The 14790-nt window shown below is 40.1% G+C and overlaps 2 protein-coding genes across 3 annotated transcripts in view; both read left to right on the forward strand.

Moving 5' to 3' along the window:
* LOC311064961 (plakophilin-4-like) overlaps window positions 1-7131 on the forward strand; it is a 90989-nt gene extending 83858 nt beyond the window's left edge. For both annotated transcript variants that reach the window (XM_084085049.1, XM_084085050.1), the window contains exons 17-22: window positions 1295-1487; window positions 1948-2032; window positions 4032-4149; window positions 4461-4592; window positions 5423-5496; window positions 6002-7131. In XM_084085049.1, the coding sequence (XP_083941175.1) occupies window positions 1295-1487; window positions 1948-2032; window positions 4032-4149; window positions 4461-4592; window positions 5423-5496; window positions 6002-6244 (845 nt within the window). In that variant the 3' untranslated portion in view covers window positions 6245-7131. The remainder of the gene's footprint in view (window positions 1-1294; window positions 1488-1947; window positions 2033-4031; window positions 4150-4460; window positions 4593-5422; window positions 5497-6001) is intronic.
* Window positions 7132-9367: 2236 nt separating this feature from the next.
* On the forward strand, window positions 9368-14565 carry dap1b (death associated protein 1b). The gene is made up of 4 exons (XM_084084667.1): window positions 9368-9517; window positions 10590-10692; window positions 12900-12963; window positions 13996-14565. The coding sequence occupies exons 1-4, from the start codon at window positions 9451-9453 to the stop codon at window positions 14110-14112; spliced, it is 351 nt and encodes a 116-aa protein (XP_083940793.1). The 5' UTR covers window positions 9368-9450; the 3' UTR covers window positions 14113-14565.
* Window positions 14566-14790: the final 225 nt, after the last annotated feature.

Genomic DNA, 14790 nt, shown 5'->3' on the forward strand with positions numbered 1-14790 from the left:
CCGAATAAATGTATAATTCACTGTATAGAACGATCCCTACAGTATGTATTCTCGGTTGCCCTAGCGGACATCCACTAATCCATTATGTAACTTGTATGACGAAATGCATTGAAGATCTGTCACACTGTACATCATGCATGTCCAAATAGTCTGCTGCCCCTCTACTTTGCATGTGTAAGCCTCCACTCGTTTAACGTGGTTAAAACTGTATGCCAATATGGGCCGCAACAGTGGATGAATGGATAGTGTGCCGACCATGTGGTCGCAACTTCTCCGGTACGATACCAGCGGGAGCAATGAGTTTCACTTCTTTCCCTCTCTATACCCTCAGCTTCCTGTCTGTCTATGCTATGCTCTCATTCTAAGAATACATTTAATAATTTGAAAAGTGCACATTTTGGAGGTCAGTCATAGCCAATCGGAATGGAATATGAATAACCGATTTGGGCATATATTGATGACGTCAGGGAACTCTATACATGAGCATAAAAGAGACACAGGCAGACAGAGAGACACATACAGAGATCTCCATATACAGGCATAAAATGGACACAGACAGACAGACAGACAGACAGACGGGTACAAAACAATATTGATAGACCCGCAAATCTCTCAAGACAGATTCTGATAACAGCAGAATCTGTCAGCACCACTGCCCTAAACATGTAGTGTTGTTGTTAGTAGGAATAAACGAAAAATAATCCGGGAGGAAGTGGACTAAGAAACGAAACTTTTTTTACTGAATGGGTTCCCAGATTGGGAGTACCCTGATGTCATAAATATGAGATATTGGGGAGAAAAGGGGCTAAAAAGAACACAACAAAAAGAAGATAATATGAAGAAGATAGTCCATATTTGGGCATGCCTGACTTAAAATCCCATATATGGGCATAAAAGGGACACAGACAGACAGACTGGTACAACAGGTATTGCATAACTGGGTGGAGCATGCATTTCCAACTTGCATCATTTCCGAGTTGGCCGGTGACCAGTCCAGTTATTCAAATTAAAGTTATAATTTATAAAAATGAAGAAAATGCATGGATGTACTTCTTTGGCCTACTACCAGCCTGAATGTATTTAGTGCTGATTTGTCCAGCAGGTTGTGGGATTAGCCCTGGACTCACAGACACAATACAAGTCGAAAACATAATCCTCACCCTTTGCCTTCCGCCTGGTGGAGATAATAAAGCAATAATTACAAAAACTAAACTGTATACCATTATAATTAACCTTCCAACTGGCTTTCTGTATTCGTATCACTCAACTCTCTCTCTCACTGTCCCTCCCTCAGGGAAGTATGCAATGAGGGACCTGGTCAACCGCCTCCCGGGAGGAAACACCACGCTCTTGTCTGACGAGACGGTGGCGGCCATCTGCTGCACGCTGCACGAGGTCACAAGCAAGAACATGGAGAACGCCAAGGCACTGGCCGACACAGGCGGCATCGAGAAGCTGGTCAACATCACCAAGGGCAGGGGGGACAGGTGTGTTACAGCAGCACATGCTAGTTTGAGCGGAACCCGGTCCAGAGGAGCACTTATTGAATATACAGTAGACGTTGATAGTGCTCCTGTGACATTGCACACACTCACACACACATAGGAGCATATGCATTCACAGGCACAGGCACAAGCACACACACACACACACACACACACACACACACACACACACACACACACACACACACACACACACACACACAGAAGCCATAGCCAGAGGGAAGGTGGTTTTATGTATGCTGAGGTTACACCTCCTAGTGGAATGGTGGCATGGTAGCTATTTCTAGCCTCCTGTGTGTCCAACAGGGCTCTGAGTACAAACACCCCAAAGGCAAATTCTTCCTTCCACCGCTAACATGCAATGTTTGCTTTATGACTGTAAATGAGGCTCATGTGATTCAGGAATACCTAAAGACAACTTGTTTTGTATCTGTCTGCTCAGGTACTCCATGAAGGTGCTTAAAGCAGCTGCTCAGGTGCTGAATACACTGTGGCAGTACCGGGACCTGCGTACCATCTATAAGAAAGTAAGAGCCTTACCAGAGAGTCACACTGCAATCATGAAATCTGTCTCCCTTCAACAACATATAGACACACACACACACCACGGTTTCCGTTAGCCGGTATATGCCAGTCATTGGCGACTAGAATCTTAATTGGTCCTTAAATATAAATATCGCCGGATCAATATTTCAGTAGGTATTGCATTCTTTCATTCTAATTATTGTTAGGCTAATTAATAGCCTAAACTACCATACCTGAACCTGTGCATCCATTAAAAGCATATTTAAAGTTGTATGCCCATATATTGACTGGCAAATTGTCTGTGTGGTATCCGTGTGGTTATAAAAACAAAAATAATAATAATAATGTGTTGTTGCTTTGCGTTTTGTAATGAACCTCCGTACCTGCCAATGCTGCCATATTGTTCCTCATTCATTGCTCCGCACCCGGCACAGCAGTCAAGAACATTACGAGACGAGACGAGTGCTATCTACACTAGCACTCGTCTGGTCCGTGTGTTTTTGCATATCCTTATATTACAGTGGTATTCTGTGGATATTGTACAAGCAGTGACTGTCAATAACATGGACAGAGCCATGGGGCAAAACTTGGTGGCACATTTCAGGTCACTTATAGTACTTTGCATTATGAAACCTTCACTGCTGGTATTATACACGAATCCACGGCGCGCTGCCCTGCGCGCCGCCATTGCTGCGGTCTTACGTCCGCGTAGCGTTCAGACCGCAGCAATGGCTGCGCGCAGGGCAGCGCGCCGTGGATTCGTGTATAGAGGGAAATGATGGGTACAAAAAATCTTTATTGTTTTGTTATGTAAACACAGGACAAAGTTACATACTAGATTTCTTTTAGATTTAGATATTCCGTTTAGATATTACATTCAAGACAACATACAATGTTCATAATGAACGAAGACTCAAAAATATTCCACATTTAGATTCAAGACTTAATACTTATACACAATCACACAAACCTAGATTTTATATACCCATATACACACATTCAAATATACATACTGTATATATATATATATATATATATATATATACGAACACTCATTTATACAGCCATTTCCATTAGTTCCCTTCTCAATTCATAGCTCCCCTACCTATCCTTGGACAATTTCTGTATATTTCCAAGTAGTAATTTATTCCTTACCTTATAAATAATTTGAACAATGCGTTTGTATGTTCATGATATCCTACCTTGTGAATTCTTATTGCTCTTTTTTGGATTGTGCATAATGGTTGAAGGTTGTTTCGGTAAGTGTTTACCCACACCTCCACACAGTAGGTCAGATATGGCAATATTAGAGTATTGTACAAAGTATACAGTGACTTGTAGTTTAAAATATGCTTTGTTTTATATATTTTTAAAAGAAACAGACAGGGCTTTTTTCAGTTGCAGCCCCCTCCCTTTGGAACCCACTCCCACCTCACATCTAAGCCGCCCCCACTCTTGCCGTGTTCAAAGCCTCCCTCAGACTTGCTTTCCCCGCCTCTAACCAAATCTCTCTTTCTGCTTCTTAGTCTTAGCTTAATGTTTTTAGCCTTTTAACTTTTTCGCTCCTAATAAAGTTGTTTATTTTGATTTGTTTTGTAAAGCGACTTTGGGTACTAAGAAAAGCGCTATATAAGTCTGATGTATTATTATTATATAGGACCCCATACTCCTTGGCTCTTTGGTCCATACATAATTTATATGGGCTTTCCAACTGAACTTATGGTCAATTATAACTCCCAAAAAGATATTCTTCATAAACATTACTTTATCAATAATTAACTCTCATGCTGTGTATTTAAGTCTATTTTTTTATTACCAAAAATCATAAATTTCCTTTTCTATGTTTAAAATCAGGGGGCTCAACAACATGGTGCAACAACATGGTGCACACCTGTGCATCATAGCGATGTTCCAAACAATGCTGCTTCGTACCAAAAACATAGCAAAACAGCTGCAAAACAAGACTAACATATAACACTGTTCTTCTCTTACTCTTAATAGGACGGGTGGAACCAAAACCACTTCCTCACTCCAGTGTCGACATTAGAGCGAGACAGGTTCAAGTCCCAGCCCACTCTACCTACTGGCTCCATACAGATGTCCCCTGTCAACCACCCTGGTAGGTAGAATAACAGGTGAAAAGGTGAACGTTTTAATTAAAACTAGCTATATGACATACAGTACAAGAATGGAAATGAGACTTCTAGGGCACAGATGAAGATCATTTACAGCAGCTTAGTCAGAGCAATAGGAACCAAAAAGCAGTTTTAAATATTGCGTACAACACTCAACCCATGTAGGAATGAAACAAATCCAACAGGTTGGTCTGGCTCTCCTATTACAATGCAGGTCCACTGTTTCCAACATCCCCCAATCATGCTGTAAATGTCCTATAAAGGTATACATTGTGCTTTTTGTTTCCGTCCACAGCTGGTAGTGCCACCTCGTCTCCTGCCATATTGGGCATCAAAGAGAACCGCTCAGATTACCAGAGGGCACAGTCAACTATGCAATTTTATAATTACCAAGGGGACAACAGTGTGCATAAAAACCAATATACAGGTACAGTAATCGTACTGCACACATGAGCTGAACATTGAACTGCGTATAGCTTGCATATCAGTAAAGTCTTTGAAATATAATTTGAACCATATCGGCCATGTGCACCAGACTGTAATGAAAGGATGCCCTCAGGGTCTGTGCCTGTGAAGGCTGTAATAATCCATTTTATCCCCCTGCTACATTCCAAACAGACCCCATGCCCTCTCAATCTCCCCCTGTACCAACTCCGCCGTCGCCAACATATTTTACTCCCCTACGAGGGCCTGCTAGCTCTTACGGAGTCAGCTACTTTGAAAAGGAGCAGTTAAGTTCCATTTGTTGTGATGGAGAGTGTGTTACTTGCAGCAGAGTCGACAAGTGTTAGGGGTGGACTATGCAGGCAGGGGCAGGAAGGGTACCTAGACATGCTACAGCCAGATGGAGAGCCCTTTCCAAGCTACCCAGGCTGCCTGGCTGTTGGCTAGTTAGCTGGTTGGCTGGACACTGGCAGGGCAGTGTAAACAACTGAGCTGCACCCTCAACATTCCCAGCCCCACACAGAGAAGTGAAGAGTTGAGTTTCAGGATTCCACTGCTTGGAAAATGTGCCAAAAGAAATCCCATGGCGTGTGTTTTGTAGATGACAATGCATTGGTAGCTGGCTAGCTGGTGTTATTCTTCTCCCCCGGCACTGCATAGCACTGCTTTATCCCGCTTTATCAAAATACAGACACCAGTCCTAAAGGGATTCATGGATCTTGCTTCGTTTTTTCATGTTATGTTGGTTATTAGGTATTTGCAGGCAGCAAGCAAAAGTATTTTCTGTGAATTAATACCCCTTTTCTCTTCTAGGGTCTCTAAAACCTTCTCCGTATTACATAGGGTCCTATTCCTCACCCACAAGAGAGGAGCCAAGAAGAACACAGGTAAAATATAAGCTCAATTTATACTCCCATCACACGGCTGTGTCGTTTGCTGACACGATCCGTTTCTTTTGGCAAGCGACAGCTAATTAGGCAATAGCCATCGGGACCCATTTTTGGATCACAGGTCCACAGGCAATTTAAAAATATATATTATTTTAAAAGATCCCCTCTCCCTAATTTAAACAATAAAATCTAATATTTGTCAAAAGATTTTCAGAATGGCTTGCTCAGGGTGGGACAATGCCGGGTCTCTGCTCTATTATGTAAAGTGACTTTAAAGTGAATTTTGCACTATAATAAAATTGAATTGAACTGAGCAGTATTGCACAATGGATTGGGGCGAGTATTCCTGACTACCAAAGTACACCAGTCTGGTGTTAATAAAAAACTAAAAAACAACGCATCACTACTACCACAAGGTTTGTTTTCCCTGCATTCTGTGTGCCTCATGACATTCCTTTTGGAAACGCACGTCTTCCTAAAATCCTTGCTTGTCTTCCTGCAGCCAATGTACTACGGTGAGGAGCCAGGCCGAAGGAACTACGACACCTACAGAATGTACCTTCAGCACCCCCAAGGCTATGATGACCCCTACATGGATGAGGTCATCACCTACCCTCCCACGGCAGACTACAGCTCCCAGCCTCATGGACTCAAACCCACCAACTACGTAGACTTTTACTCTAGCACACAAAGGCCTTCATACAGGGCAGAGCAGTACCCTGGCTCCCCTGACTCCTGGGTATAGACCTAGGAGAAACCCTTGGGGGGGACAAAGTGCTTTTAGGTTCAGATGAGAAGACCCCTGCTCCCTGTATTGTCAGGACAGGGCGCGGGGAGTCGAGATCTGTTTCTAGAGGGAAATCTTCAACTTGTAGTAGAGGTGTGGGGGTCACAACCCACTCTCCCAACAGATGAACTCTTTCATGAACTTTATTTTGTGCGTGAGTTTATTCTAAAGTGAGTGTGTGCGTGCGTGCGTGTGTGTGTGGGGGGGGGGGGAGGAGTTCAAACAAGCGAAAGACAGATGGAAAGAGGATGTGAGCCAAAGAAGGAATTTAGGAATGTTTTTTTTTTTTTTTTTTTTTAAGATGGAATAATGCAGTGGATCTGTTGATGGACGTTACTGGACACTATCATGAGACACGTGCGCCCTGCTCTGTCTAGATGTTAGTTGTTGTTTTTTTCGTGGTTTTTTTCTGAAACCCGTAGCTGTGATAGCATGGTGAAAGATGTCAGTCATGTGAGGAAAGGTACGCGGCAAAGAGTCTAGGTGGGGAAAGTGTATGTGTATGTGCAGAAGCCAAAATGGATTGTGAACTCATACAGTATCTGTAAAAAAAAGAAAAGTAAAATTATAATAGTAAACTAAAGATGTTAGTTTGTACAGAGGGATCAAACTGTATTCATACGTAATGTCAAAATTGTGTATGCCATAGAGTCGTGTACATTTCCTTCATTTTATTGTAAATACAGAACAAAAGAAAACGTGTTACCTGGTTTACGCTCATCAGCACTGGTAAAAAAAAAAACTAAACAAATTGTGCCATGTTAAATCTCTATAGATATATAAATATATAAAGAAATTAAGAGATGTGGAGAAATATGGCATCGAAACTCAAACATGCAAAGATAATAAAGGTTCACTTTTGTTTTTTAAATTAACTGTGTAATCGCACACATTTTTTGTGACTTCACATGTACAGTTAAGTAATAGGCCTTTACATTTTCTGTCCCGTTCTTCAACTTACATGGGATGGTTCACTGCCATTTTCTATGTGCAACAATCAAAATAAAATGTGAATATTTGGTCCATGAAGAGCTCTAACTCCTCATCCTCTTATTCACATATTTTATTTATGTGGTCCTGTACTGCAACACATTTCATTTCATTTCATCATCAGATGGTACGTGGAATGTATGGTGCAGACACACATTCTTAAAATTGCATTACAAATACAAGAACATACAAGAAAAACTATTGGGCATACGGGCACTATTGGTATGGTTAAGTTTAGGCATGGATTTGTTTTGGTTTAATTTGAGGTTAGGCACTGTTAGTATGGTTAAGTTTAGGCATGGATTTGTTGTTGTTTAATTGATTTTAGTTAAGGTCAGGCACTATTGGTACTCAAGTTGTTTTTATGGTTTATGTTTTGGTGTGGTTAGATAAAATAATTCTGGGTAGGGCCTTTATGCATGCCCAGCAGGTGCATTTAGTATCTCACATTCTTTTACTAAATCCTATAGTATAAGAAAACAAAATTACATTTTCATTATCACAGGGCCAGTGTCATCTGAAATAATTATACTGTACCTTTTCTGCCTAAAGAATTATCAAATTAGAAAGGACCATGTCTTAGTATGTAAATTCATTCCCGTACAGATGCCCCAGTGAATGCTCAATGCTTGAATACTGGAGGGGGGAAATTAAAAAGGATGGTGTCACTGTCTAATGCATCAGATATTCTGTAACATGACATGTTATTAGTCTACTGTCATTTAAGTAACGCTACACTAAGGATACATGAAATGGCATTCATTCATGCATGAACTCATGTGTTAATGCATTTCTTCATGCATTAATACATCATGAATAATCAGGAATTGATATGCATGTCCTTGTGCATGAACAAAACATTTATTAAAGGATTAACTATGGTAAGTACATCATCAGGATTACTTGAAAGCATGATCATGATTTATTTTAGTAGTTTACAACAAAATGTTCTACTGAACCAAATCCAACCCGCCACATTAATACAGAGCACATACTGTATATTAATAAGAATTATCACATCAGTGGTGAATTATTATTCCCAAATGTATAATTTTATTTTACTTATTAAACAATATAATTAAGCATTAGCTTATGATCATGTTTGTGGGCCTGGCTTCAAGTAAAGTGGTTAACAATCCCCTTTATTGTCAACTATATTATCAGGTGTTTATAACAATTACAAAACACATCTGACATACTTAGAGGAACTAAACCAGTTTATTTCAAGTGCCACAGACATGATGAAGTCATGAGTAGCTTAGTTAATCACACTATGTTTAATCAATAACGTATCATACATTATTTTTAAAGGAAGAACAAACAGTCTAACTTCTTTTCAAGGGACACAAACATGATGAACTCATGATGTGCTGTTCATGCATGAGGGCGGTCCCCAAAAAGGAGAGAAAGATAGGCTACAAGTACAGGCAGGCATAATGTTGGTGTGGTGCTCTGCAGACAGACTGCTAACATTAACAGTAAGATACTAATGCTGGATATTAAAAACATACTGTATGCAGGGTTAAATGGGTAGTGTATCCTATTATGAAAAATCACATTGCGCAAGTACAAAATGGGACTTTTGTCAAAAACAGCAGGAGAAAAGACTATGCTCTGTTTAGAACAAAAAGTACTGTTTTAGATTGAGGGCAGATCATTTTCTGTCAAAATTAAAGCCCTGCCATAGACTGTCCAAGAAGTGCAAGTTTTTGTCAGTTTTTCAAATGTAAAATTGTTAACATTAACAAACTCAAGTGCACCAAGTTGCACACAATTTTCGAGCTCGTAGCATAATTTAACGAATGTCTTTTTTTCCTCAGTAGTCCGATAACTTTTGGACATTTTAGGGATGTTGTCTTGTGCTCAACGGTCGCCTAACAACCAGCTCGCTGAGCTCGCCAATCACAGCACGATCGCTCCTCCGGGCTATGGGATGTATGCCCTACCATCCTGCCGCCTGAAGCGTGCGAAAAATAACTCTGGATCTACAAGCTAACAACCGGTCGCATCACAACGGGCTTGTAGCTTGTAGATCAGGTTTTCGTTTTTGTTTTTTTTGCAAGCAACGCCCTCTCTGAATTATGCATGACGTCATGTCTGTATTCAGGATAAAAACTAGCGAGTGGGCGTTTGATGCTCGATGTTGATGAGCTGTTGTTGAGAGAAAGTTCAAAATGGTGCAATTGTCAAAGTCTGGTTTCAAGGAGAATCCTTTGCTGAAAGCTGGCCACCCCCCTGCAGGTAATTTTATTATGGTACATTTGTACACAATTGTATGTAGGTTATATATATATATATTTTTTTTTAAATCAAACTCGAACGACTGCTGTGTGTTTTGTTCTCTCCAGGAGGATAACAAACAATGGATTGTCGTTGCCCTGTTTGATCAAACCAACGGAATTATGTTCAGTGCAATTGAATGCATGAGCTACACCTTTGCCCGTGTATTTATTTTATTGTATTTTTTGCTTTTGTGCGTTAATTCTTCTTTTTAAAGCTGACGCCTTGTTGTTGCACGACGCGAACGAAGTAAACACTTCGACTTGATGGTTGTGATTTTTAAGTTAATTATAATAATAGTGGGTTTTATTTTAACGTTCTGCTGATGTGATGTGTCAGTAGTATACTAAGTAGTTGTGTTTTTGGTAGAGCATCATTGTGAGTATAGGACTGGCTGTCTGGCACAGCTCCTAGTAGGTGCAGAAATAGTACACTGTGTGCTCGCATCACTGTCGTGAGGGAACAGCTCTCTGTTCGGTTCTCAACTGATGTCCATTCATGAATCGTGATTCTGTGCAATAAATTGCTTTAATTAACACAAACGGTGTGATCATCGTTTGGGGAAACTCAATATTATATTGGCAACGTTTTTCCTTATTTACTTATGAGCCCCTTATGTGTAAGCGACAGAGCAGGGAAACAATTTCTATCCTTAGTGACATAATATGGGCCCCACCTTTTGTCATAGTATTGCACGAATTACACGAACTTCTGTAATCTCATAGATCAATCCTATGTTTTCCAGACAAGTCTGTAGGCTGTCAACCATACAGCTTGCTTCACTTAATCTCAGGTGGTAAACCTGGGTTAAGTTATTTGCTTTTGCATCTTACATCTTCATCAGCACTGATTGGGAAAAAAATATATGATTTATTTTACAACAGTTGGTCATGTTTTGATGGCTGCATTGGGTTGGTTTTCAGATTTATTTATAAAGCAAAATCTAGGCTAGTGTTGTGCTTTCTGTCTTACTGTGGATTTGTTTTTTAATAAACCTTTTCTCAACTCCACAAAACCTCCTCTTGATTGATAGTGAAGGCTGGAGGCAAACGAGTGGTCAAGAGAAACCTGGAAGATAACTCTTCCCATGGAAGTGGAACATCAGACAAAGTGACCAAGAGCCCTGATAAGCCCAGGTAAAGTATAAAACAGTGAGTGTAGTAGTCATGTCACTCAACAACATGTCCCAAGTAAAGCCTCTGGTTCACAAGTCCAAGTATCCTCACCTCAAGTTGAAATTGAGTCCGAACAAGTCTCCAGCAAAATTACGCCCGAGTTGCCCAATCACCATTCCAAACTATTGGTTGGACTTATGTGGTAGATGAAAAAACAAATCCTGCATCTTTCCAAACTACAAATTTCCCCCTCCACTGGTTCTCAGATTATACCACTTATAATAGTAGCCTACACAATACATCTAGTACACAATAGCTGGATTTTATAATTTATTTTCTTGCAATTTATTTTCTTTTTTAATTTTTATAAAAGGCGTGTTGACTGATTAAGTCCAAGTAAAAATTAAAAAAAAACACTGTCTCAGATAATTGAGTCAAAGGCAAGTGATCGGTTAGTAACTCTAGTCAAACTCAGTCCTGGATTCGAATAAGATAACATACTGTATAGGATAAACCTTTATTGATGCCCGGAGGGAAATGCAGGTGTCATAACAGCAACGGCAGAAAGACTAACTTTACTCTTACAGCACTGTTAGAGTAATACGCCTTCAGCATAACAGAACCACTGGATTCCCTCTCTGTAGGGGGTAAAGCATTCAGGCCTGTAACGTTCCCTTGGTTTATGCTACACAGGCACTTGCCCACTTGTGGAGTATATGGTGAAGAATGTCTCATCTGACCATATCTTGTTTTGTTCACTCTGTCTCTGTAGACAAATGCCTGTGTTTTTCGTACCACTGAAATATATGATTTTTGTCTTTGTAATGATGAGTTTATGCATTGCAACCCTACTATAACATCACCTTCAGTATGCAGTTGTTGATAGGACTGTTCTTGTTGACACAGTCTGATCACATTGCATCACATCCTGCTTTGGCATTCTTAGTCACCTTGGGAAGAGTTGCACTTCCTGCTTTTCCTTGTATTTTGCACTAATGCACGACCATTAAATGTGCGCTTTTGACCACAATTTCTATTTACTGACGTCTTTCCTTTAGATTTAAAAGGGTTCACTTTAGTCACGGTTCTATTGAAACTGTAGCCAGTTGAACAATCTTTGTGACTGAGGCTTTTGCCATCCGTGCTCCATTAACAAACCATCTTTTATAGTCGCTTAGATCTTTTCCTTTTGCCATCTTTAAAAAGAAAAAGGCATTTTATGCGTCAGAGAGGCAGTGCAAGACAAGACGGGGGTCTGATCCAAACACAGGTCCTTGCGCTCATTAGGAGTATATGGCCTGTGCATTAACTGGCTGAGCCACCAGGCAGGCTCCCTTTTCTCTTGCCATCTTGATCCAAAATCAGGGAACAGAGATTGCTCAGAATTTTTATACATGCCACAGAGCATCAGGATGTTAATTGTGGAGGGAGACTACTGTACAAGGCAAAATAATAGTTTTCAATCGGCTATGTTGTTACAACTTCTTGTTAGGCAAAGGAACAAACAATTCGCTTAAAATCTACTCAGGCGGGCGTCCGCTGGCCTAGCGGTCCAGGCGCATACCATATATGCTGGTAATCCAGCTTGACAGCGTGTCGTGGGGTCGACTCCCGATCCCGGCGACCTTTGCTGTATGTCATCCCCCCCATCTCTCTCCCCATTTCCTGTCAGCCTACTATCCTATCAATAAAGGCAGAAAAAGCCCCAAAAATATCTTTAAAAAAAAAAAAAATCTACATTTTTTTACAAGTACAAGAACTCTTCCTCAGGCAGTTATGATAAGTGTGTGGAATCATGTCATTAGGCATCATTTTACTGCGGTTAGGTTTAGGCATAATTTTACTGGGGTTAGCTTTAGGCATCATTTTGCTGAGGTTAGGAATAAGGTTAGGTTTAGGCATAATTTTACTGAGGTTAGGAATCAGGTTAGCTTTAAGCATAACTTTATTGAGGTTAGGAATAGTTGCAAAAACGCTATGAAGAAGTTCAACAAGGCAGAACTGTCAATCACAGCGCGTCATTACCAGGTCTTGCTCAAACTAGCGGTACTAACGCCACTCGCGTACTACTACAGTATACGAAGACTGTATCTTCCACAGGACAATAGAAGGAGTATTGGCTTATGCAGGTTCCATATAATTTACATTAAAATACCTTAACCGTCAAACAGTGATTGGATGAGTGGGAAACTTATTGTGTTGTCATTAAACCTGTGATTTTGTTGTAGGTCTCTTGCCACTGCCAACAGAATGCAACAAGTTGGCGTCCTTCTAGCAGGAAGCTTGGAGAAGGTAAAGAGAAACTTATTCAATACAATCTTTATTTTAAATGAAAACTAGGGATGCACGATTAATCAGTCATCATATCGGTATCGACAATAACGGCCATAAAGATATCTGTATCGACCTGGACCGGACCACAAGGAAAAATGCACTCTGGAAACAAAATAAGTTGAGAACCAACCATTTACTTAAAATATTTGGTTGTTACAGTCAGATTAACAGCAGCCAGTTGTACATACTGAAAATCAAAATAAGTCCAGAATCAACAATTTACTTCCAGATGTATTTGTTACAGTCTGCTTGAACAGTAATACAGATAATTTAAAAAAAAATCTTTCAAAACATTTTTTTTTAAAAGAGTCTTCGCGGGCCGGACAGTTGCCTCTCGTGGGCCGCAAATGGCCCACGGGCCGCCTATTGACGAACCCTGCCCTATCCCGGCGGCCTTTGCTGCATGTCACTCCCCATCTCTCTCTCTCCCCATTTCCTGTCAGCCTACTGTCCTGTCAATAAAGGCTTAAAAGCCCCCACAAAAAGTTATATAAAAATAAATAATAAATAAATATCTGTATCAAAATAATATATCCGTTTTTAACTGATATTTTATAATTATGTTTCAATGAAGCTGAAAATGCCTTTTTGAAGGCTGCAGATTCAATGAGTGTTTTCTAGGAAAGCTTTCAAAAGGGTCAACAATTTGGAAAAATGTAGAGTAAAAATATTGCGTTTAAGTTGTTTGAACTAATATGTGCATCAGTAGGCTTAATAAATCAGATAATAAGAATCCACTGTTTGTAGAAGTCTGCATCTGCACCCAGAATCACACTAACGGGTGTAAAGCAAACCCTGCTGGAAACTCGGTATGGGTCAATTTGACCATGCAAATAATTGGTTATCAGATATCGACCAAAATTTCAATATTGTGCATCCCTAATGAAAACGCCCACTTCATAATGGTTCTCTATGGTGTGTTGTGCGTCACTTAACTTCCTTTTTGTGTCCTAATCTCTGTTAAATGAGTTTTGTCTGTCATCTTTGCAGTTTGGCCATGATTTTCCAGAGACACCATGTAGTGTGAGGCACAGCAGAGTCCGCCCTGCCATGGAGAAGCCTCACTCTGCCAGGGCTTTCCCCATCCAGCAACCTAGGAAGTGTTGAACAAGTGTACTGTATGTTAAGATGCCCTGAGGGGGACCAATGTGAAGTCAAGTGTGAAAGACAAACAGGAAGTGTTAGACATGAGGGGACTGACATGTTGTCGATGAAGAGTTAATGTTAATTCAGAATAAAAGATCTAAAGCTTTTGTCAAGCAAGCTATCCATTTGCTGTATTTGTAGACCTTGCTAATTTTACACAATATTAGATGAGCTTTTACAGGGTTGCTTAACTTGTTTTTCTATAATCGAGCATTTAATGTGCCTTCAGTCTTACTAAGAGAAACCCTGTTTTTGTAAGCAACAGTGGACTAAAAATATATGGGCATTTTGGTATTACAAGTATGTTGCTTGAGAAAAGTAAAGCTTATGAGTCTGTACTGTTTCAGTAAAGTCTTTTGTAACGAATTGCTTGGCACTTGTCAATAGTTTGAATAAATGAATGCATGCCTGTAACAGATTGCTTGTATTTTTGTTTTTTTCCACATGTTTCCAATTTAGCCTTTCTCAGTAACTCATCATATCCACTGGGTGGTGCCAAATGTTAGTGTTTTAAGTTTGGAGGTCCATGGCCTCAGAAATGACTGCACCTCTAGATTTTTTTTTATCACTTTAAGTACTTGTGTTCCATAGTATCAATACAATCTTTTTAGTACTTGCAGTTAAGTATTAAAGGTCAAA

Source organism: Gymnoscopelus microlampas (genome assembly GCF_963454915.1).
Source record: "Gymnoscopelus microlampas genome assembly, chromosome: 17".
NCBI classification, from domain to species: domain Eukaryota; kingdom Metazoa; phylum Chordata; class Actinopteri; order Myctophiformes; family Myctophidae; genus Gymnoscopelus; species Gymnoscopelus microlampas.

Excerpts from the sequence above, each read along its gene's own strand:
- dap1b (XM_084084667.1), top strand. The coding sequence starts at position 9,451 with ATGGTGCAATTGTCAAAGTCTGGTTTCAAGGAGAATCCTTTGCTGAAA. Across the intron at positions 9,518-10,589 it reads AGCTGGCCACCCCCCTGCAG|TGAAGGCTGGAGGCAAACGA; the intron begins GTAATTTTATTA and ends CTTGATTGATAG. Across the intron at positions 12,964-13,995 it reads TAGCAGGAAGCTTGGAGAAG|TTTGGCCATGATTTTCCAGA; the intron begins GTAAAGAGAAAC and ends TCATCTTTGCAG.